Genomic DNA, 25,167 nt, shown 5'->3' with positions numbered 1-25,167 from the left:
ATAAATCTGCAGCCACCAACCAACTTCCCTAGTTGGTAATTGGTGACTTCAACTTCATCCTACATGACACTGAAAAGTGCAGTGCCCAATCCGTTGATATTATTGAAGCTGTTATGTTTGACAACAAAATTATGGATCTTGATTTGGTCAATCTTGGCTCCACTGGTTGCCCATTCACTTGGTACAACAAAAGTATTGGCCATTCTCTCACTGAACAAAGATTGGATAGTGGACTGGCAACTGATATAGTTGGCTTCTCATATATCCAAATACTACCATCTTTAATATGCTAGATATTAGGTCTGATCACCACCCCATCCTCCTTAACTCCAATCCCAACTGGAAAAGTGGTAAAATCCCTTTCAGATTCTTTGGTCCCTGGTTGGAACATGAAGACTGTAAGAAAATTATAGCTGAGTGCTGGAGTAGATATCTCTATGAATCTAGTGCATTTCTTATAGCCAGAAGACTAAGAGATATCAAAGTCCAGCTTAAAGTTTGGAACAAGGAGGTCTATGGCAACATCAAAACCAACATAAAAGAATGCAAGCAACATCTTATTTGGCTCCAAAACAATTACTTCAGACAAGACAGAAGTCAGGCTCTTGTAGTATCTATAAATAACCTTAAGGACTGGCAGGACATTGAAGAGAAGTTTTGGAAGACTAAGAGTACATATCAATTTATAAAACTAGGAGATCAGAACACAAGCTACTTCCATAGAGCAACTAAAAGCAGAACCATGAGAAACAAGATTGATGCAATTCAAGATAACAAAGGAGCCTGGATAACAAATTACCAAGAAGTGAAAAGTTGTTTCACACATCATTTCTCAAACATGGACACAGCTAAAACCACCAACATAAAACCAGAAATCATCAACTTAATACCTACTACTATTACCACAAATGAAAACACTCTGCTAAACAGAACCCATTTTACAATGAAGTTAAGTCCATTCTATTCAGCATGGCTAGAGATAAAGCCCCAGGCCCTGATGGTTTTCCTCTTAACTCCTTCCAATCCAACTGGGAGCTCCTGGGAAATGATATTGTCAAAATGGTTCAACATTTTTTCATCTATGGTCATATGCTCAAAGAGTTGAATTCCACCTTCATTTCTATCATTCCTAAAATGGACAACCTAACTTCACCAAGTCACTTTAGACCCATAAGTCTTTGCAACACAAACTATAAAATCATTTCCAAACTCTTAGCTCAGAGAATGAAACCTTATCTCAACAAGATCATATTTACCTACCAATCTGCTTTCATACCTAGAAGGAAAATTTCTGATAACATTGTCATTTCCCATGAAATAATTCACTCTATGAGATCCAAGAGATGAACCAAAGGTGAAAAATGAAAGTATGGGTATAAAGATTGATATGGAAAAAGCATTTGACAGAGTGGATTGGAAGTTCTTAATCACCATTATGAAGCAAATAGGTTTCAATGCCCATTGGTGTAACAAAATTATGGAGTGCATCTCAGCCACCACCTCTGTTGTCCATATTAATGGTTCTCCAAACTCCTTGTTCAAACCTTATATGGGGCTAAGACAAGGTGATACCTTATCTCCCTATTTGTTTCTGTTTTTTATGGAATCTCTCGCCGGAACTCTCATTCAAGCAGCGTCTTATTACTGGAATAAAGATCTGCAAAGATGCTCCCTCCATCAACCATATTTTGTTTGCTGATGACTGTATGGTCTTATGCAAAGACAACAAGATTGATGAACAGAACATCAAGGACATACTAAATATATTTGGTGAAACATCTGGTCAACTCATTAGTTTCAACAAATCTGGTGTCTTTTTTAGTAAGAAGACTAGCCCAAGCCTTATACCTACCATCAACAACATTATGGGTGTGCAAGTGCTCCAGTTGGATGATAAGTACTTAGGTTCTCCATTGTTTACTCACATAATCAAGATCAAATATTTCAAACCAGGAGTTGACAAACTCAAATTAAGACTCTCCAGTTGGAAAAATTTCCCTCTAAATCCTGCTGGGAAGGAAGTTCTAATCAAAACTGTCACTTCAACAACTAGCATGTACCAAATGAACTTCTTCAGGATACCAAAAAAACCTGTCAAGATCTCAACCAACTTCAAATAGACTTCTTCTGGGGAAAAAGTATGGAAAACCCCAAATGTTACTACCCAAAATCCTGGACAACAATCTGCAAGCCTAAAAAACTGGGTGGCTTAGGATTCATAAATATGGAACTCTTTAACAGTTATATGATTACAAAAATTGATTGGAGACTAGAGAAAGATAAAGAATCTTTATGGTATCAAGTGATGGATGCTAAATATCTTATCGGCAGAGATGTGCTTAACATGGATACGAAACCTAAAGATGGAGACTCATGGATTTGGAAAAGCATTCTTGAAAGCATCAATAACATCCAACAACAATGTGTTTGGAGAAGTGGAAATGGGAGAAAACTCAAAATCTGGGAAGATATCTGGATCCCAGATATCACAACTATACCCAAGAACCCTCTCACTTCCCCCATTCCATTGAGACAGTGGCACATCTTCTGCAACCTAATGGGAACTGGAATTTTAATCTAGTTCAACAAATTTTCAATCCAAATTTAACTCAGGCTATTCTTTTACTGGATACTAATCATGGGGAGGAAGATAACAACCAGTGGATTTTAAATGACTCTGGGAAGTTCTCTGTCAAGGCCCTCTACAAGTCTAAGATAGATAATCTTTACATAAATTATCCTGTAACCAGAAACTGGGAGGCTATCTGGAAAATTGATATTGCTCCAGTTATAAAGATATTTATCTGGAAATGTGCTCATGAAATCCTACCCACTAATGCCAAAACTTCCAGCATTCTGCATTACATGGGCCCTATCTTCCAAGTTTGAAACAGTGGGGAGAAAACTATGACACACTTGTTTATAAAATGTCCTGCAACCACTTCAGTATGGCATGAAATCATTGGATCCTCCCATGATCAGTTTTACAGTACAACAACCTTCATGGAATGGTTCAACACTTGGTATCTGCCTAGAACTACCAAAGCAATGAGTAACATCTTTGCCACTACATGGTGATTCATATGGAAGGCTAGGTGTGATCTGATTTTCAATCACACCAAACCAAATTCCAGGCAAACCTCTCAGTGCATAAAGCAACATTTATGTGACTATAACAGAGTCACCAATTTACCAGCTCACGTTCTGAATACCTTTTCTCTGAATGATAGAGAACCTGACTCAGAGGAAGATAATATTGTTCCTTATGATTTAAGCCAACATCCTAAACTGGATTTTGGTCTTACCATAAAGATTTTCTCTATACAAGATCCTGAAAGTCTCATATACTAAACTGCACTAACTATTTTGGATTTGACAGGAAACTGCATTTGTACAAGAGGACACCCACGCCATTTTAGAGATTTGGGAACAACAAGAGGAGAAGACTTAGCTTTCAGCTGGTCCAAAGAAATGCATCATACCAATAAAGAAATACAAGCCGAGTCCAAGGAAATTCTGATTAGATTTAAACTTTTATACCATCAGGTGGTCAAAGAAAGATTTAACCTCTCTTATCATGAATCTCTAAGAAGTGAAGAGGAAGAAGACATTGTCACAAGAAACAATCCATTCTCTTTTGTTTTAATTATTCTTAAAATTATCCATAGAGTCTTGAATTTGAATACTCTTAATGTTGCTATATACTGTAAAAACAATGATAGCAGGCTTAGTGGCAATAGCCTTACCAACACTATGTAAGTTTCTTAGGCTCTAGTCTAAGTTTTTCTATAAAAAATAAAAATGGATGTCAATTGTACGAATTCCACACTACTACTGTGTAGGAAATCAACCAAGATTATTTAAAAATAACAAATCAAATGTCTTAAGATCTTTGTATATTTAGTATACCACTAATCTCGATAAATACTCTTAATACTACTATTACACAAATCAATAAACTCAAAATTTATATCAAACTGTCACAAGATTTCTTATAGGAAGTAACACACAGGGTCGTCTTACAGTATTTGGGTACCTTAGGCGACAAATAAAAATTGGGCCTTTTTTGGACTACCGAATAACCGATGCATTACACAAAAATATTTACCTGATAGCACAAAAGACGTACCTGATAACACATGATGATATGAGTATAATATTACCAAACATTTATCATTTTGTTCAAGAAGATACAATACTAGTAATGGACGTAAAGATCGACCTTTTCGCATTTACGGATGCGAACTCATTTATAATACTATCATAGTCAATACTACTTAGCATATCTGCTTCAATGGATAACATCGCTAGTCCGTTTAATCTTTCTTGAGACATCGTTGATCGAAGGTAGGATTTGATCAACTTTAACTTCGAAAAACTTCTTTCTGCAGATGCAACTGTAACAGGGATTGTCAATAAAATTCTATATGAAATAGACGCATTTGAATAGCAGCCACCCATATTTGTTAAGAAACTCAACACATCAATAGCCTTTTTTGTTTCGTTAGGCAAAAAACTTCGCAAAACCTTCAACTCCGTATATAACTCATCCCCATTGATATCGAATTCCATTTCATAGCTTAGGTACTTTTCAAGTTTCACACAAGAATTCCGTAAGGTACTATCATCAAGAGACCTTAATTTTTCTATATTAAACAAAAATCCATAAGTTTCCTCGTATGCTTGAAATTGTTTAAACCTACGTTTGAGAGAAGAAATAGCCTGGTCCATTATAAAAATGAAGTATTCAATTCGGAAGGATTCCATACCTTGCAGTGGTGGTTGTACTTCCTCTATCTCATCGATTTCATCAAAGTGCTTTTTTCTTTTTCGTACTCGTACCTCATAAAAAATAGGCTCTATATTCATGGATGTTGCAAGTATTTTAGCTTCTTCCAATGCCCCCTCAAATCCATTCCTTCTGTAATCCTTAAAGAAAGAAACAAGATCTTTTAGTTTAGTAACGGCATCATCAAGATTCATATCTTCGGTTTGAAGTTTAATGCTCACTGAGTTAACCGCAAGTAGTGCTCTATGCCAAACAACCATACCAAGTATAATCTCAAAATTATCAATCTCTCGTGTCAATATGGAATAAGCAGTACCCCTTGTCTTCGCATCAAAATCAGCCGAAGTCGACAGCTCTATTAAGGCATCTCGTATTTCGGGAGCTTGAAATCGGATTGCTTTGATAGATTCTATATGACTCTCCCACCGAGTATCTGATAATGGTTTAACCGTAAAACCTTTTACATGTTTCTTAAACACCGTCCAACGTTTTGTAGATCCTGAGAAGAAGTTATATATATGTTGCACCACTTGGAAAAAGGAGACTGCTCTAGGACATGAACTGGCCATATCACAAAGTGCAAGGTTAAGACTATGACAAGCACATGGCATATAAAAAGCTCGAGGATTTACCTTTAGTAGTCTCTTTTGCACCCCTTTATTCTTTCCGGTCATATTAGCTCCATTATCGTACCCTTGCCCTCTAACATTACGAATATCAAGGTTCAGGTTCTGCAAGAGCTCTTCCAGTTTATTAAAAAGTCCTCTTCCCGTCGAGTCGTCCACCTTTACAAATCCCAAAAAGTACTCCTCAAATTTGGTCGAAGACGTGGACACATCTACACATCTTATGACAAGAGACATTTGCTCTTCATTACTTATGTCCGGAGTACAATCAAGTATTACAGAAAAATACTTTGCTTCTTGAATTTTCTGAACAATTTTATCTTTCACATGACGTGCCAACAATGCGATTAATTCATTTTGGATTGAAGGACCAAGATAATGATGATAAACTTCATGGTTTTTAATACGTCGAAGATGTTCTTGCATTACCAAATCGAACTCGGCAATCATTTCAATAAAGCTTAAGAAATTACCGTTATTCGCTACACCAACCTTGTCGTTTGTTCCACGGAACGCCAAATTATTTTTAGCAAGGGTTCTAATAACAGCAAAAATTCTTATCAATACTTGTTTCCAATATTCTTTCTCCTTCTTGATTTGTTCATGAATCTCCTTATCAATAGTTTCATTCTTGTGAAGTCTAATTTCCAATTCTTTCCATTTATGCATGGAAGTATAGTGCCTAGTAGATAACTCATGACGTGAAAGCTTAGCACCCATATTATGCCAATCTCTACTGCCGTTTGTATCCAGCTGATAATTGCGTCCACCTTGCTTGAATAATTTGCAACAAAAACAAAAAACTCGATCAAAAACATTTGAATATACTAACCACCTTTGCAAGAGTAAGTTAATATTACCTTATGAGACACAAATAGATCATAGATGATGGATGATGTTGGTTGTGAATTTTTTGATCGAGATGATAAGATCTGATTTAGTGTTTCTGAAAGATAAAGAAGAGGAAGGAAGTTGTGCCTGTTGTCCTCGACTCCTCGTGGAATTAAAGAATTTTTTTTTTCCTTTGACGTATGTATAGGTAGTATGACCCAACCTTTTTGGGCCCCTTAGCAAATTGGGCCCTAGGCAGCTGCCTATACTGCCTTGTGTATAAGCCGGCCCTGGTAACACAAACACTTGGTGATCAAGTAGCCAGGTACCAATTCATAAAGAACTAATGTTTTGACGTGGATTCATAGCAAGGTATAATTCGCAATAAGAATGATGCGAACACAGTTTGGAAAACTAAAACCAAAATCACAATCAAACTGTTCCCAAAGACCAAAACAAAAATTAGACAAAGAGATGAAAAAGTGCAACTTATCAATGGAGTCGGTAACAAAAACGATTAAATGGGTGTATTGAGTAGAGTAATCTCTTTGCTTAAGACATTTCATGCGATGTATATAATGTTGTTACAGGTTAATGGCATATGTCTCCAACATTCAACAATATTTCGTTGTATTTTGTAGCACTTCGATAATACCGAATCAACGAACGCGAAAGTTGTAGCACAAACTTTCTTACAGACTTGAAATTGAAAAATCAATGAAAGTTAATAAAGTTCAAAAGTTCTCTGCGTACAAAATGGTTTTGTATTTTCTCTATATCTTTCCGGAAGAAAGAGATGGGTTTTTATTCTAACCAAGGCAACATTTGGGTGAATCCTTTGCGGCCTTTGTTCGAGACACATCTATTCATACCAAACCGTCATGACTGTTTCCTATCCATATGAACCATCCTAGTCGGTTTCTCTATCTGATTTTTCCGTATGTTTCCAACTAAACCAATTCTCATTCATCCTTGGAAATACACTTAGGTAGCCAACTTAAGTACATATTTCCTACAATAACCATTGAGATATAGACGGATTTGCTCAGTAATTGCTAAAAAAGAAAGAAGGACAAGTAAGCTTTTAAGGTACTCATGCAGAATAGAACCGAGATGTAAAAATTAGGAAAGCCACGAAGTGACGGGCTATATGGCTATATGATAAATTGGTTATCCAATACATACTTATGAGTTGGGAGAAGCACCCAAGTCTTAATGCATGTGGGAGAGTAACGTGGATACAAAAGTTTAAGTACCCAAGTATACTTATTCGGTGATGTAACTGCAGGAAATCCTACAACTACACCCAAGTGATATAAATCATAACAATCAAGACATAATTAGAAATGATAATAATATTATTAACAAGATATAATAATTTTATGAAGCGTATACAATAAAACCCTAATTTAAACTCACAAGAGATCACTCACTATGTGTCTTTCGACTCTTTCCCAATAAAAAAATTATTCAAAACCTTTTACAATGCCCTAAGACCCATTTTTATAGATACTCAGTATTGTGGAGTACAACTCATTATCTACTCCTTGAGATTCACACAATTCACGTGACTTTCTTTTCCACTTCGCTACTTCAAGATTCGACAATAAAATCTTTCCGGAAAAAATCCCGGCGATATGTTTGTACAGTTGTCTTATTTCGGCGATAACCCGGCGGTATGTCTATACAGCTGTCTTACTTCGTATCTAGTAATTTACTAGTTGTCCACCCATGCTACGCACAGGTCAGTGTGTCTTGCTAATGAATTATTGAATCCCTTTCTTAAGATTAGTTTCAAGTGATAGAACTTAGAATCCGTCCACTAATCACGGGAGGAAACCGAAGGTAAATCAGTCATTTTATATCGTTGCGTTAAAGTATCATCTAAGTGCGTGTGGAAAAAAAATAAAAAAATAAAAAACCTGTGCTACACATGAGGGTATTGGTTTTCAATTAAGGCCTATGTCGTATGTAGTTTTTATTAAATAGTTCCTGATGCTTTTAACATATAACTCTTATGTATTTTCCTTGGCCAGCTAGGCCGATTCAAATTCCCATTGCCCTATTCGCGCATGGTGCAACCAGATTACCAAACAAAATTATGAAAGCCAACACCAAGTCAGCGTTTCATTCAATACACACAACAACAATGGGGTAACAGGTAACCCACTAGCTACATTCTCATCCTTAGTATATTCTTTGTTCTCCAATGATAACCTTTATGTAATCCACTAATTACAGCATTGAAATTATCTTCTTATCTAAAAAAAAAAATATTGGCCAAGTACTTCGCCAGTTCAACAGATTTCCTGCAAATAACATCAAGTCTTTTCGACATCTTCTCTTATGAAAAAACAACAACGATTATTTCTTTTTGAGCTAAACAACTTCATTTAGGCACTTGCGTTGGTTTAAAATGTTCGAAAAGAAAATCAGCTAACTCTTGAAACACTTATGGGTTCGCGACAGATGATGCAATTTAGTAACTATTTTTACTCTTCGGTTTCCCTGCTTTAACGTGATGAGCTATGGCTACTAAGATTGTATTCACAATCGGCTGGTACGTACCTACAACATTAAATCGCATCTATGAGCGATCTAGTGAATAGATTAAAGCCATGCTAAGTAAACAATATATATTTCACTTAATTTTTATGGAGTTCAAAATGGAACATATCCTTACAAATATATATGATGAGCATACCAATCAAATTAGTAAGACGTGTGAAGCAACTAGTCACCTATTTTCTTCCACCATTCCGGGATGCTCATTCTAAGTAATCCCGATGACACTTATGCGTATTATGGATGTACGTATCCCCTTCCATATTGTCGATCAACATTTCTTCCCTGGCCTTGGTAAAACATACACGTCTCGCCAACCGTAGTTTCTTCCCCTGTTAAAGTGAGAAACCCTTTTACAGTAAAAGAAATGAGTCCTATTACCTTGTTAATATGACAAAAAATATGTGTTAACTTGTTCGAGTGTGTTACACATTGTGTGACGCTGGCAATTTCGAAAATAATACACAATGCACTGGCGCGTCTGAGTATACACCGATTACAGTTTTCACCACCAAAATGTACACACTCGTTATGAAAGACCTTTTAAAATGCTTAGATTAGAGTTCTATTGAAACAAAATTTTCGAGAATATTACATCTTTATATGTAGTAGCCAACTCACTTGATTTTCTGTTTTTTTTTTGAAGCATCACTCAGTCAAAAATACGTCTCATTCGACACAACTTAAGCCTTCGTACAAAACCGACAGAACGTTATGAATACACTTGCTTGTAAATTCTAACCTTCAAATAAACTGAATAACCTTAAAGTGCAGGAATTGTCTTAGCATTCAGAATCATGAGTTAGGATGCCAGAAGAATCTGATCTCGTTGAAACTCATATTAAACTTAAACAAATTGTCCGCGATACAAAATATAGAAAATCGTGGAGAATTAAAAAAAAAAAAGCCATTATCTGAAACACACAAATGGAGATGAGATTGCCTACCTCTTTGTACCACCATGTAACCTATTATTGATAAATAGTACCAATGTTTAAACCACTACCCGAAACAGACTACCGAGAAGTTATGAGAAAAGAGTGGGAAGAAACATGAAGTTGGCTCGATAAATAAATAAATAATACTCCCTCTGTTCTAAAATTGTTGTCCTCTATTCTATTTTCCTCTGTCCTAAAATGTTGTCCAGTTTTTGTTTATAGTCATATTTTTTAGTCAAACTCATATATCCTTGAAACTTTTATAATTATAAAATTATTTTAAATATCATCAATCTAAATATTAAATGATATCTTCCTTAATAGGGAAACAAATTTATTAAATCAATCCATAAAATTTTTTATTTTTATCTTATATTTAAATATTTCTATAAATATTATAATTACCGATGTATTTTTCTTACATACTCCATATACTCATTTTAATTTTAGTAATAATATCTCATTTAATAGGAGTAGTCTTGTACATTCCTTCGGTCTCCTTAATATCTTGACTTAGTCAAAGCGGACTAATAATTTAGGACGGAGGGAGTAATCTGTTTTCCGCACTGGTATTAACCATCATAAGGATATCTATGCCCTTTAATGTGATGGTGTTATATTACCTCCGTTTCAAAATAATAAGCAGGTTTGCGTGCACAATTACACACAAACCTGCATATTATTTTAAAACGGAGAGAGTGAGTGTTAGCTTCCATCTTGTGTTCCCTGCAAAATTTACATAAAATGTGTTTTGATTTGAATAAGACACCTTGCTGTTAAGTCCCGCATTATAATATCAATACTATAATGAGCTCACGGAGAGTGGCTATTAAAAAACAAAAAATGAACTCAATTGAGTCGGCTAACACAAATATCATTTTGGATATTTTCAAGATTTGCCGCTACGCAGAGTTATATGGTGATCGACTAGAAGTAAGAGATCATTTCGTACAACCAATGTTTTGTTGCAGTATATGCTTGCTAAGTGAAGTTCATCAGGTTAAGCTTTTACTGCCAATTTGGTTCCATAAAATTCTGTTGGATATTTTCAAGGTTTGCCGCTACGCAAAGGAATTTTTTTCTGGTTTTACTTTGTAAAACCTAGAAGTTTCTATTCAAAATTGAACAGACGCGTCTCTTCCCATAAGCCACCATTAATGGCTTTTGGAAGCGTCTATTGGTGATGAAACGACACTACCAACAGGCATGAATATCACTATAAGTAGCGAAGATGTTCTCCCATTCCAATACATCAAAAACAATCTGTTTTCTTCTTCTCTAAAAAGCATCATCAGAACTTTATACAGTGTGATTCTTGGTCGGGTCAAGGAAGTACAATCCTTGAATTCGATTACGGCGTTAGGGCTTCATTGAATCCTGAAGGCATAATTCGAGAGACCGTTTGTACTCGCCAAATTTATTGGAAAAGGTCGAATTATTTTCTAAAAGAATCGAAAGAGCCTTGAAGTCAGGGGTACACCATTTTCTGTTTCTGTTTTCATCCTCTTATTTAACCCAAAATTTCCAACATATCAAACACATTTTTTTTTTTTGAAGGTCAATGTCATGATTAAAGTCCATCGCTCCATCGTATTTGAAGGGGGGGAATTATATAAGTGATTCACCACGCATTTTCTTCAAGTATTTTATCCTGTGAAAAATACCAATAGGAGAACAAAGAGGTGGAAAAATTAAAAAAATCTGGTTCAGCCATCGAAATTACTAAGAGCAACTGCAGTGGTGCGAGTATAACCAAAGATCAAAGAGGGAAAAAAAGACCAAATTTTGGGTTTAATCTGGTGTGTGACGTTACAGTGGAAAGACTAAATTTGGTTAGACGTACATTATACGTTCGCCTGGTGTGGGGCGTGGACTATACCAACGCCTGATTGGGGAGATTCAAAAAAAAAAGAAAAAAAGAAGAAAGAAGTGGGGCGGAGGTATAAAGCCCGCCCCACTAAAATTGTTTTGAAAACAAAGAATGGGGCGGGGGTATAATGCCCTTCCCATACAAAATTAAAAAAAAAAAATGGGGCGTAGACTTTGCGTACGCCCCATGTGGAGCATAGACTATACCAACGCCTGATGTGGGGCGTGGATTATACGTCCGCCTGGTGTGGAACGTGTACTATACGTCCGCCTGGTGATGGGGCGTGGACTATACCAACGCTCGACTATATTTGGGTTTAGTCTTGGTCCCAGACCAAATATACTCTGGGTTTTAGTCGTCGATCAAAATTTGATCGATAGTACGTTCCACTCTGTTCAAAAGACCAAATATTTGGGTTTAATCGCCCACCGTGGACGCTCACGTATATATTTAAAAGTTCAAATGGATACATAACAAACTACAGAAAAAAAAAAGCAACCATGGAGGGCTGAAATACATCATTTTGTTTACCATTAATCTTTTTGATACCCACTTTCGCACTCTTGATATCCACTTTAGTCTTCAGCGCTCTTTAAATATAGTTGCGCCCAGTTGAAAATCAACCTTCATATATATTTATTTCTTAATATATATGCACCAAATAGTACTTGTCGTCTAGCTTCAGGATCAGCTTCACATCCATCACATCCAGTTTAGCCAGCTTCACAACCTGACATACAGCGGGACAATGGCATTCGTTCTGAGCCTCCACGTCCTGAACCCCCAGTTGTGGTGCAGGTTAAGCTAGTATATAACTCAGTTAAATGTTCGGTATGATCCTCCACGTCCTGAACCCCCAGTGATGGTGCAGGTTAAGCTAGTATATAACTCAGCTACATGATCATCTTCACGGCCCATACAAGTTGGAAGAAAGTACCGAACTTTGAGTATATATGCAATGTCCAAATCTCAAACGAACACACCACTTTATGCAGATCTTTCGCTACATTAGAAAATATTTAAAGCAAGACTTAATCAAAATATGTCTAACTATTAAGAAATTATTAATTAGTTAGGTAAATATTATTAGTTGGGACGACAAAAAATATTACAAATACATACTTGATGCATTCAGTAAAGGGGTTGATCTTATAACTGATACTACCTTTTTTTTGGAGCGAGGAAGGAAGCAGTAGCACTTCCATAGTTTGTGCAGAGATATTGGTGGAGGTGATCTTCAATTAATTGAAGCATCTTACCTCTCATAAGTGGGTTGAGCAGCTGCAAGGAGACACGTGAGTACAAATTGAAGAGCAAGCCACTGTCAACGTAGCTAAGGCATGGTGCCATGCTGTCATATGGGCGTATGCATTTTTGTGCGTAGGTGGTTATTAGCATTGAACTTGTTAACAAAAACTTCATTCTTCTTTACAAACTCAAATGAAGAAACTCATGTTGTCATATGGGGGTATGGAAATTTACCTACTTGGTTATTAGCATGGTAGGTTCGTATAAGTACTACTGTACCACCTTAGGGTTGCCTGGCATGTTTTTGGAAATCCAGACAAATAAAAGATTGTATTTAGCGGGAATATTATAAATAACCTCCATTTTGAATGTGTTTGGATTTCTTTTATGGATGTGAACTCTTTATTTGTAACAAATTTTGTAAAAGAGTTAGAAATGATGAAACATTTATAATTAAAAATCCCGAATCACATGTAAAAGGCATTTACAACCAATGACTGAATGCCATTTAGGATTTGTATGTATTTGGACTCAAACTTTGGTCTACCTTTAGCGTTTTCGCGATTAAAAATTCTTGAATCCCCTAATTGTTCCTTTTAATGAAAATGAAGGCAGCTGCAACAACAAAAAAATATCAAGTAGGTAGAAATGGTTAATTATGGTGGTTCCAACCACTCTTTGCTAGTAAATTCTAGATCCACACTCCGCTCCCCAACTTGGCAATAGTTTAGTTTTTCATTTCCAACTGCACCAATGATGGTTAAATGCTAAGTACGGCCGTTAACATAACTGTGAATGTTTATGGTTAGAATGGCAGTTGACAACCAATTCATTGCAATAACAATACAATGTAGTTGTGTTAATTTCTTGCATCCATAATATGATCTACTAATTCTGATATTTTCATTAGTAAAGTTTTTCTATGTTATTCTTCTATGATCACAATGTTTGTGTCACTATTGCTGATAATGTTGGATAAACTTCAACATTAAACCTAAGATAATCTCTAACAAGTTGGTTAGGATAAGAAAAGACAATTGATGTAATCCTAAGGGAATTAGAAGTCATCTAGTTCTAAGAAAAGGAAAGACATGTAATAAGGTAATAGGACTAGGAAAAAGAATTCATAGTTCTATATATATATGATCACCAAAGTTGTGGTTGATCATATGAGCAAGATTAGAGCTTGTGTTTAGTTTTGAGAGATTTTCTAAACATCAATAGAGAGAGTTGTCTTTATATAAGCTAAGTTTCATCTTGCAGTTGCCATTAATTGGTATCAGAGCTTGTTTCTGAGCCATGGAAAGTGAAACCACCATTGTGGGTGCAAAACAGTTCACGCCACCATCAATACAAGTTCCAATCCTCAATGCCACAAATTACACAATATGGGCTATGAGGATGAAGATACTGATGAAAATCTACAAGGTGTGGGATACAATTGAACCAGGAACAGATGATGCAGATAAGAACAACATCGCTATAGGATTACTATTTCAAGCAATCCCAGAATCACTTGTTTTGCAAGTTGGTGAACAAGAAAATTCTAAACTGATATGGGATGCGATCAAAGCACGTAACCTCGGAGCTGATCGAGTCAAAGAAGCACGCCTGCAAACCCTTATGTCTGAATTTGACAGACTAAAGATGAAAGAAACTGATACCATTGATACTCTTGCTGGAAAGCTATCAGAGATAGCCTCAAAAGCTGCGTCACTTGGACAATCCATTGATGAAGATAAACTGGTAAAGAAGTTTCTCAATAGTTTACCAATATCCAAGTATATTCATATCATAGCTTCTCTCGAACAAGTCTTAGATTTAAAGAAGACTAGCTATGAAGATATAATTGGAAGATTTAAAGCATATGAAGAGAGAATCCTTGATGAAGAAAACAATGGAAAAACTCAAGGAAAACTCTTGTACACAAACTCTTACCAACAAAACTCTGCGACAAGAGGAAGAGGTCGTGGAAGAGGTGGTAGAGTAAACAGAGGCCGAGGAAGGGGAGGAAGGTTTAACTCACAAGATAGAACAACAAGTCATAATGATCAAAACCAAGGGAAATAAAAGAAGGATAGATCAAACATTATTTGTTACAGATGTGATAAACCAGGACACTTCTCCTCTGTATGCCCTGAAAGAATACAAAAGATGGAAGAAGCAAACAAGAATGAAACAAGGGAAGCAGATACAGCTCTTTTCATGCACGAAGTTGTATTCTTAAATGAAGGGAAACTAATACCAAAGAACTACAAATCAAAGGATGGAGAAGAAGGAATCTGATATTTAGATAATGGAGCCAGCAATCACATGACTGGTAAGAGACACTACTTTTCTGAACTCAATGAGAAAATCAAAGGACAAGTGAAGTTTGGGGATGGATCTTCTGTAGAAACTGAAGGGAAAGGATCAATTCTATTTCAGAGCAAGACCGGAGAATAGAAGCTTGTCACAAACATCTACTTCATCCCAAACTTACAAAGCAACATTATAAGTTTAGGACAAGCTACAAAAGTTGGATGTGATGTTAGAATGCGACAAGATTATCTAAGAGTTCATGACCTAAGTGGAAGACTTTTAGTTAGAGTCTCACGCTCACAGAATAGACTCTACAAGATAAGTCTCATGATTGGAAGGCCATTGTGTCTGAATATGCGACTGGAAGATCAGACATGGAAGTGGCATGCAAGATTAGGACACATAAGTTCAGAACCTTAAAAACTATGTCTCTTAACAAGATGGTTCGAGGGATACCACAGATAAACGTTGAATCAAGGATCTGTGAATCATGTTTAGTTGGGAAACAAACGCGTCAAGGTTTTCCAAAAGAAACAACATTCAGAGCCTCAAAGCCATTAGAGCTTCTTCATGCTGATTTATGTGGTCCTATTACACCACAAACCCTTGCAAATAAAAAATACATATTTGTTATTATAGATGACTTCTCAAGATATATGTGGTCTATTCTTATGAAAGAAAAGAGTGAAGCATTTGACAGATTCAAAGCTTTCAGAAATCTGATAGAAAAAGAGTTAAAAGAGGAGGTCAAGATGCTTAGAAATGATAGAGGAGGAGAGTTCATTTCCTTAGAGTTCAACTCTGTGAGTCAAATGGAATCAAAAACCAACTCACATCACCATATACACCACAACAAAACAGAGTGGTGGAGAGGAGAAACATGACTCTAATGGAGATGACAAGAAGTTCTTTAAAGGCTATGCAGGTACCTAATTATCTATGGGGATAAGCTGTACGACACTCCACATACCTAATAAACAGGATACCTATGAAAGCTCTGAAAGACATGACTCCATATGAAAGTTTGCGAAAGAGAAAACCAAACATAGATCATTTAAGAGTGTTTGGTTGCAAAGCATTTGCAAAAGTTGATTCTGCAAATCTTAAGAAACTGGATGATCGATCTCAGACTCTTGTGCATCTAGGAATTGAGCCTGGATCCAAAGCTTACAGATTATTCAATCCAACAACGAAAAGAGTAATAGTGAGTCGAGATGTGGTATTCGATGAAAAAGCAAACTGGAACTGGAAAGAAACTAATGATGGACCAAGTAGGGATCCAGGAATGTTTCACATGAGATGGGGTCAAGTAATTGATGAAGGCGAAGGACCCATAATCATCAATACCAATGGAAACAATGATGTTAACGAAGAAGTAGAAGAAGAAGAAGAAGAAGAAGAAGAAGAGGAGATCGATGAAATAACTCAACCCATTCCACTGCGAAAATCAACAAGACATATACAAAATCCACAGTATCTGGAGGATTATGTTCTTCAAGCTGCAGAAGAATATGAGATTATGCTACTTTCTGTTAATGATGAACCAAGGAATTTTCAGGAAGCAAAGGTCTCGACTAAATGGACACAAGCATGTAGAGAAGAAATTATTTCAATCAACAGAAACAAGACTTGGTTTCTAGTTGATAAGCCAGGTGGGGTAAAAGTGATTGGCCTCAAGTGGATCTTCAAGATTAAAAGAAATGCTGATGGAACTATTAACAAATATAAGGAAAGACTTGTAGCTAAGGGATACGTTCAAGAATCAGGCATAGACTTTGATGAAGTTTTCGCACCAGTTGCTAGACTAGAGACAATTCGTCTCTTAATAGCAGAAGCAGCATCAAACTCATGGGAAATTCACCACTTAGACGTTAAGACAACATTCTTACATGGTGAATTGCGAGAAGATGTCTATGTTGAACAACCAGAAGGTTTTGAAGTAAAAGGACAAGAGCATAAGGTTTATAAGTTATCAAAATATCTATATGGTCTAAGACAAGCTCCTCGAGCCTGGAATACAAAGTTAGATCAAATCTTAAGAGAAATCAGATTTGTTAAGTGCTCTAAAGAAACATCAGTATACAGAAGAGAAGAAAAGGGAACGTTTCTTGTGATTGCAGTCTATGTAGATGATCTATTTTTGACTGGCAACTCCCTTAAGGTGATCAATGAGTTCAAGAGAGAAATGTCATCAAAGTTTGAGATGTCAGACCTGGGAAAACTCACTTATTACCTTGGCATAGAAGTCCATCAAGGAGTACATGGGATTCAGATTAAACAAGAAGCTTATGCAAGGAGAATTCTGAAAGAAGCAGGACTTGAAACTTGTAATCCAACTAAGATACCAATGGAGTTTGGACTTAAAGTTTCAAAGGCACAAGAAGAAGCAGAGATTGATTCAACGAGTTATAGAAGAAATGTTGGATGCCTAAGATACTTATTACACACAAGACCAGATTTGGCTTTCTCTGTGGGAGTAGCAAGCCGTTATATGCAGAGTCCACGCAAGTCTCATGGTGATGTAATAAAGCAGATATTGAGATATCTAAGAGGAACAATTAGATGTGGATTGAAGTATGGTCGAGGAGGATCAAAAAGAATTGTTGGGTATAGTGACAACAGTCATAATATTGACCAAGATGATGGAAAAGGTACAAATGGTCATATATTTTATCTAGGAGAAGCACCTATTACATGGTGTTCACAGAAGCAAGACACTGTAGCCCTCTCATCCTGTGAAGCTGAGTTTATGGCTGCAACAGAAGCAACTAAACAATCAATATGGCTTCAAGAACTGTTGGGTGAAATCAAAGGAAGAGAACCTGAAAAAGTTCTCATCAAGATTGATAATAAGTCTGCAATTGCACTCACTACAAATCCAGTGTTTCATGGGAAGACGAAACACATTCACAAAAGGTATCATTTCATACGAGAATGCATCGAGAAGGAGGTCATTAACGTAGAACACATACCTGGAACTGAGCAGAAGACAAATATATTAACAAAGGCATTGGCTCGGATCAAGTTTGAAGAGATGAGGAAATTAATAGGAGTACAAGATTTTTCACAAGCACAATTGAAGCTTAAGGGGGAGAATGTTGGATAAACTTCAACATTAAGCCTAAGATAATCTCTAACAAGTTGGTTAGGATAAGAAAAGACAATTGATGTAATCCTAAGGGAATTAGAAGTCATCTAGTTTTAAGAAAAGGAAAAACATGTAATAAGGTAATAGGAATAGGAAAAGGAATTCATAGTTCTATATATATATATGATCACCAAAGTTGTGGTTGATCATATGAGCAAGATTAGTGCTTGTGTTTAGTTTTGAGAGATTTTCTAAACATCAATAAAGAGAGTTGTCTTTATATAAGCTAAGTTTCATCTTGCAGTTGCCATTAGATAGCAATTCTATAACTCGTCAATTCTGGTGATTTATCTTCTTCGCTATATCTCTTCTATTCATCGCTACTTAGATACTTCACATTTGGGGAACTCAAACACATTAAATAAATCATCGATCAATTGTTTAATTTTAATATTTACACCATCTTAATTTGGGGAACTCAAACTCATGTATTGTTATCAAGAGTGCAATTGTTATCCCACCAGTACTAAAAGGAAGAAATATGTGTTTTGTGTTTTCCGATGAGCAAATTGGGGCTTGAATTTTTTTAGACTGGACAGATGAGGTTATATGCAATATAGCCTGATCAAAGCTAACTTTAACCATTCCGAGATTCGGCCAAAGCTAATCTTAACCTAATCAAAGATTACTCTATGGCCCGACCAAAGCTAACTATAACCCACATCGGGTCGCAACTAAATCTAAATTAACCTAACCATACTAGTGGATGGGGTCCAACTCTAAAATCCTGCTAACACGAAAAGGTTGAGCCCGGTCCCCATCCAACTCTAAAATCCTACTAACACGAAAGGGTTGGGCCCGGTCATATGCCGGGTGATACCTAGTTCTCTTAGAAAGAAAGAAATCCAAACTTGTTATATATTGCATCGAAATTAGTTAACATAACAAATTAAAATGGAATGCTTCCATGATTAGCATCTTTGGAATTCTAAAAGTTCCTATGTCTCTTTGGCACTTTGACATCAAACTTAAACCTTGTTTTTGGAAAAATAAATAAAATAGTTTGTGGCTAAAGTGGGTCTTATCACTCTATGGGTAGGCCGGTACTAATCTCGAAACTGTGGACCTTACTAACCTCTAAACTCGGCTTGTAAGGATGTCTCACAAATCTAGAGAACTTAGATGATGTAGCACTGTACTTAACATCCCCCCACACACACACCCCATCACACAGATCTGGGGGCCAAACAAGACCCCTACTGGGTCACAAACGAAAAGAAAACGCAGCAATACATTTAACCTTACTGCGGGTTAAGACCCAATATCTTAATGGGCCAAATAATATTCATACACCAACCAAACACCCGTTCTGATGAACACTAATTTTGGGCATGCCTAAAACTTTCAAGGCATACAAAGGACTAGTCCTAACTTGGGTGACCTTATAAGGGGTACCCTATGGGGTGGTTCAATTACCTATATGCCCTTAAATTCTCTAAATTACTACTAATCTATCCCTATTCCTAATACAGAAACCTATAATCAATAAACCAAAATCAGTTTCATATCCCTAACCCCTTCTTCTTCCTCCTCCACAACAGCCAAACCCTTCTTCTTCCTTTTTTTTCATCGTATCATCGCGGAAATTTAATCGTCGATTCGTGAAAATTTAGTCGACGATTAAACTCATCTATATAATGGTTCGCCGTAAGCCAGTATCTCGTTCTAATCGAGCGATTGAACAACCCATTGAAGAAGAAGAAGATTTAGAGTGAAGAAGAAACTCAAAATCAACCGGAAGAAGAGATTGAAGAAGAACCAACTCCACAAATGAGAATAAGAAGGTTAGTTTTACAAACCCATCTCGTATTTGATGTTTTTGATTGGTTTGATTGATTTAATTCGTCAAAATCATGTTTCTGCGGCGGTTACAGGGTATGGTTCGGCGCAAAACAAATCTTAGATGTGCGCCGAGCTGTTCTTGAAACTGAACCCTGAAAGTGCATATGAACGGCTCGGCGTATATCTGAAATCCGTTTTGTGCCGAACTTGGTGACACAGAGACTTATATTTAGGATCGGCTTATTCGATGGTGTTAGTTTTGTGCCGAATATGTTTTGTGAATTTCAGAAATTTTGCATGTGCGTAGGATCGGCTTGTATGGTAGTATTAGTTTTGTGCCGAATAATTGTTGTTTGAATTTCAGAATTTTTGCGTGTATAGGATCGGCTCATATTGTAGTACTAGTTTTGTGCCGAATAAATGTTAGAATTCATAAGTCTAGATTCGGCTTATTCAATAGTATTAGGGTTGCGCCTAATATCATTGTTAAAATTTCATAAATTTTACTAGTGTGTAGGATCGGCTTATTTATATGATATCATGTTGCGCCGAATACATGTTTGAGTTCATAATCATAGATTCGGCTTATTCGACGGTATCGGTTGTGAGCCGAATATATAGGATCGGCAAATAATTTTGCATGTGCGTAGGATCGGCTTGTATGGTAGTATTAGTTTTGTGCCGAATAATTGTTGTTTGAATTTCAGAACTTTTGCATGTACTTAGGATCGACTTGTATGGTTGTATTAGTTTTGCGCCGAATAAAGGTTTCGATTCATAAGTCTAGATTCGGCTTATTCGATAGTATTAGTGTTGCGCCGAATATTATTGTTAAAATTTCATAAATTTTACAAGTGTGTAGGATCGGCTTATTTATATTATATCATGTTGTGCCGAATACATGTTTGAGTTCATAATCATAGACTCCGCTTATTCGACGGTATCGGTTGTGAGCCGAATATATGGGATCGACTTATAATTGTTTTGTGGTATGAGCCGATCCACTCTCTGTGTAAGCTAATAAAAATTTCAAGACATGATTCGGCTCATATGTGTTATTTCGGGTAAGCCGAGCCTTCTTATTTTCTTATAAGTTTTTGGCTTTCCAAATCTCTTTGTTGTTCGAATTAGTCTTATAACTTTCATACTTGTGTCAAGACCAATGCAGCTACAAAGAGGAAGAAGATGGAGGTAACAACTTCTACTTCTAAAACTCCCGATCCTAGAGGAGGAGGTAAGAAAAAATTGGGAGCGGGAGCTAGAGGAGGAATTTTAGAAGAATAAGCTGAACAAGTAAGAATTGAAAGACAAGAAGAAGGAATAGCTGAAGATGAAGAAGTTGATGATAATCAAGAAGTTCATCAAGAAACACAACCCCAAGGAAAACCCAAGAAAGACAAGAAAGGTAAAAAAGTGGCAGAACCCGAGAAAGAGAAGAACGATGATGATCGACGGATCACTGGTTTACACATTCCTGATGAAGATGACGTAATTACACCTCGATCAGATGGTTTGCCTCATGGTCTTCCTGAAGATGGAGGAAATGTGTTGATTGGTTATTCCGATTCTTGGGCGAAGAAAATTTATGAGACTCCTGATCACAACCGTGCAGTCCGAGTATTGAGACACCAGAGGGCAGCGGAATGGAGTCTTGATGAAGAGGTTCCTGAGGTGATTGCTTACGTACAAGCCAGTGCTTTATGGCCTGCTATCAATTATGGACATTAGGAATATGATAGTGTGTCGGCCTCTGCATTTACCGAGCGCTTTTGTCCAGAAACTTACACATTTCAATTACCTTTTGGAGAGATGTCAATCACTCCTGATGAGGCTAGTAAGATTACAGGTATTAAAGCAAGGGGTGTAAGTGTGGATGCTGGTTTTTATGACATGAGTTGGGATGAGCTATACAATTTGTACCTGGAATGCCTGAAAACTGAGTTGGAGTTTTGTCGATCAGTTAAAGATGTCGATACCGTTTTCATACCAGGTGGCAGAAATAAGAAGAATAAGAAGATCAAGTTGACTAACTTGAAAAGGGAGTTTGAGAACACAAAGGAAAGAATCACACAAGGTTTGTTGATAATGGATCTCGTCAAAGTGAAGCAAACCGGAACTGCCTACTTGCTTTATACTCTTGGTTGAGACATCTTTCCCGACACTACCGGAAACAAGGTAAATGCTAATTATCTCCAATTGGTAAAGAATCTTGAAACTTGTAACAAGTTTGCTTGGGGAACGGCTACGCTCGCTTACCTGCTGGACCAACTTGCCACCGCGTCTAGGTTGACAAGTACAAACATCGGAGGGAACTTCACTTTGCTCCAGGTAACTTTTGGGAGTTCAGAGTATGGTTCGCCTTATAACCATAAAACCTTTTAAGCCGAAGTTTTTTCTTACTTGGTTCGGCTTATAATACTTGATCCATATAAGCCGAACAATTCTCTGAGTTTGCAAACTTTAGTCTTACTTTGATGTTTCCAAGTAAAACTTGTTTCTATTAGTTGAATTCCTTTGATTTTTTAATGTGGTTCTTTGGATGCAGGTGTGGATATATGACCATTTCCCAATTTTGAACTTGGCCAAAGTATTTGAGAAAGATGTCGATTATGTTGATACTGAGCCAACTGCAGCACGGTACGCGTACGAGGACTCCAAGAAAAGGAACAAAAAGAAGTTGGTGGCAAGTTTGAGAGAGACGTTAGACTGTCTTGGTGTTGATGATGTCGCTTTTCAACCATATGAGAATGAAGATGAAGAAGATGAAGTTGTTGAAGATGAGGATATGCCGGTAGGTATGTATCATGGGTCATTGTGGTATCCCGGTGGTTATGTTATATACGATCCTAGGCGAGTACTCCGTCAATTAGGATGTGTCCAAAAGGTTCCTTTGTTTGACGAGAAATTCAGGTTGTTACCAAAGAATGGTAAGGGAACTAAAAGCACCACTTCATCTTGGGAACCAAAGTATGATCCTGATCCCACCGTTGAGTTTTGGAATAATTTAGACAATCACACATTAGATGCGTCCAAGTTAACACCTTTACTTGATGATCCATGTGAAGAGGATCCGGGCTATATGGATTGGTATAACCAAATTTCTCATCCCTTCATTATCAATAAGAAAAGGCAAAAGATATCTGATAAGGGGAAGGCGAGGCCAATCAAGATCACCAACAAGTCTACTTCCGAAGATGTAGTCAAGGCTTTCAAGGTTATGGTAAGAATGACTTCACTTTATACTGTTTTCATAAATTAGTTATGGTAAAAATATCTTCAACCTCATGGTTATAAGTTGTTCTCAAATGAAAAATAGGTTGTCGCGGGTAGGGAGATGTTGAAGAAAATGAAGGCCAAACTTGGTTGCAAAACAACAATGACCGTGGAAGAACAAAAATACCTCATCGACAAGTGGGATGCAATCATCAACAAAGGACAAGGACCCGAGGAACCCGAACAAAGGCCTACCACTAAGAGGTCTCGACAAGTTGGTGAAGGTACATGCCAAGTTGGTGCTACCGTCCAACCCGGTAATGATGCGTCGGAAGATGAAGACCAAGGTGGAAGAAGAGCTGGTCGTGGAACTAAGAAGAGGGGTCGTGGTTAAATGCCCTTTTATGTACACTTTTATGGTACACTTTTTCTTATGTTTTAAGTACACTTTTATGGTGTTGCAAACACCTTTGCTTTAAGGTGCTGAACTTTGTTTTTAATGGTGCTGGGAATGTGTTATGGACACCGTCAATTTCATGTTTTAATGAATAGCTTAACAGTTATGTGCCGAATTTACAGAGTTCGGCTTATCCTCTAATGTTAGTTACACGCCGAATCATTTTTCCTTCAGGTTCGGCGCATTCGATAATCACATTATGTGCCGAACTATGAACATTTACAGGTTTCGGCTTATACGATATCCTCAATATGTGCCGAACCGCGAACAATATTTTAACCCAAAAATTAACAAATTCATGTTCGGCTCAGACGATAATCATATTATGTGTCGAACCTTGAACATAAGAGGTTTCGGCTGATACGATATTCTCCATATGTGCCGAACCAGTAACAATATTTCAACCGAGAAATTAAAAAATTATGTTCGGCACATACGAATTTGGATATGTAAGCCGAATTAGTAATTATTTTTTCTTAACCAAACCAAAACTTTGATTTTTTTTCCTCATATTTTTCATCTAAACAATTCTTATAATTCTGAAAATTATCTTAATCTCTAAACAAAATATTTAATCACTAATCAAGATTATTAACACTAATACGTAAAGGGCAGATTTGCCATTAAAAAAAATTGGGTTAAGGGGTTATCTGATTTTGCTATTTCACAACCTTTTTTATCTTCATTCAGTATGCCTTGGAAGATTTTGGTATGCCCAAAATTATAGTTCGTTCTGATACTATATAAGAATCCATGTGTAGACGTCCAAAAACAAAAAATCCATGTATAACCTCAAAAATCGACGAATAAGGTTAGGGTTGCGTAGCATGTGTTTGGAAATCTAGACAAATGAAAGATTATACTTAGGGAGAATATTATAAATAACCTCCATTTTGGATGTGTTTAGATTTCTTTTATGGATGGGAACTCTTTATTTGTAACAAATTTTGTAAAAGAGTTAGAAATGATGAAACTTATTTATAATTAAAAATCCCGAATCACATGTAAAAGGCATTTACAACCAATGACTGAATACCATTTAGGATGCGTATATATTTGGACTCAAACTTTGGTCTACCTTTAGCGTTTTCGCAATTAAAAATTCTTGAATCCCCTAATTGGTCCGTCTAATGAAAATGAAGGCAGCTGCAACAACAAAAAAATATCTAGTAGGTAGAAATGGTTAATTATGGTGGTTCCAACCACTCTTTACTAGTAAATTCTAGATCCACACTCCGCTCCCCAACTTGGCAATAGTTTAGTTTTTCATTTCCAACTGCATCAATGATGGTTAAATGCTAAGTACGGCCGTTAACATAACTGTGAATGTTTATGGTTAGAATGGTAGTTGACAACCAATTCATTGCAATAACAATAGAATGTAGTTGTGTTAATTTCT

The 25,167-nt window shown here is 36.6% G+C and overlaps 1 protein-coding gene across 1 annotated transcript; it reads right to left on the bottom strand.

Moving 5' to 3' along the window:
• Positions 1-4,126: 4,126 nt before the first annotated feature.
• LOC113326072 (zinc finger MYM-type protein 1) lies at positions 4,127-6,200 on the bottom strand. Its single transcript, XM_026573877.1, has 3 exons — positions 5,484-6,200; positions 5,106-5,276; positions 4,127-4,892 (listed from the first exon to the last, which is right to left on the bottom strand). The coding sequence occupies exons 1-3, from the start codon at positions 6,133-6,135 to the stop codon at positions 4,183-4,185; spliced, it is 1,533 nt and encodes a 510-aa protein (XP_026429662.1). The 5' UTR covers positions 6,136-6,200; the 3' UTR covers positions 4,127-4,182.
• Positions 6,201-25,167: the final 18,967 nt, after the last annotated feature.

The sequence above is a fragment of the Papaver somniferum genome, unplaced genomic scaffold (genome assembly GCF_003573695.1).
Source record: "Papaver somniferum cultivar HN1 unplaced genomic scaffold, ASM357369v1 unplaced-scaffold_10, whole genome shotgun sequence".
NCBI classification, from domain to species: domain Eukaryota; kingdom Viridiplantae; phylum Streptophyta; class Magnoliopsida; order Ranunculales; family Papaveraceae; genus Papaver; species Papaver somniferum.
This window is presented reverse-complemented; position numbering and strand designations above follow the sequence as displayed.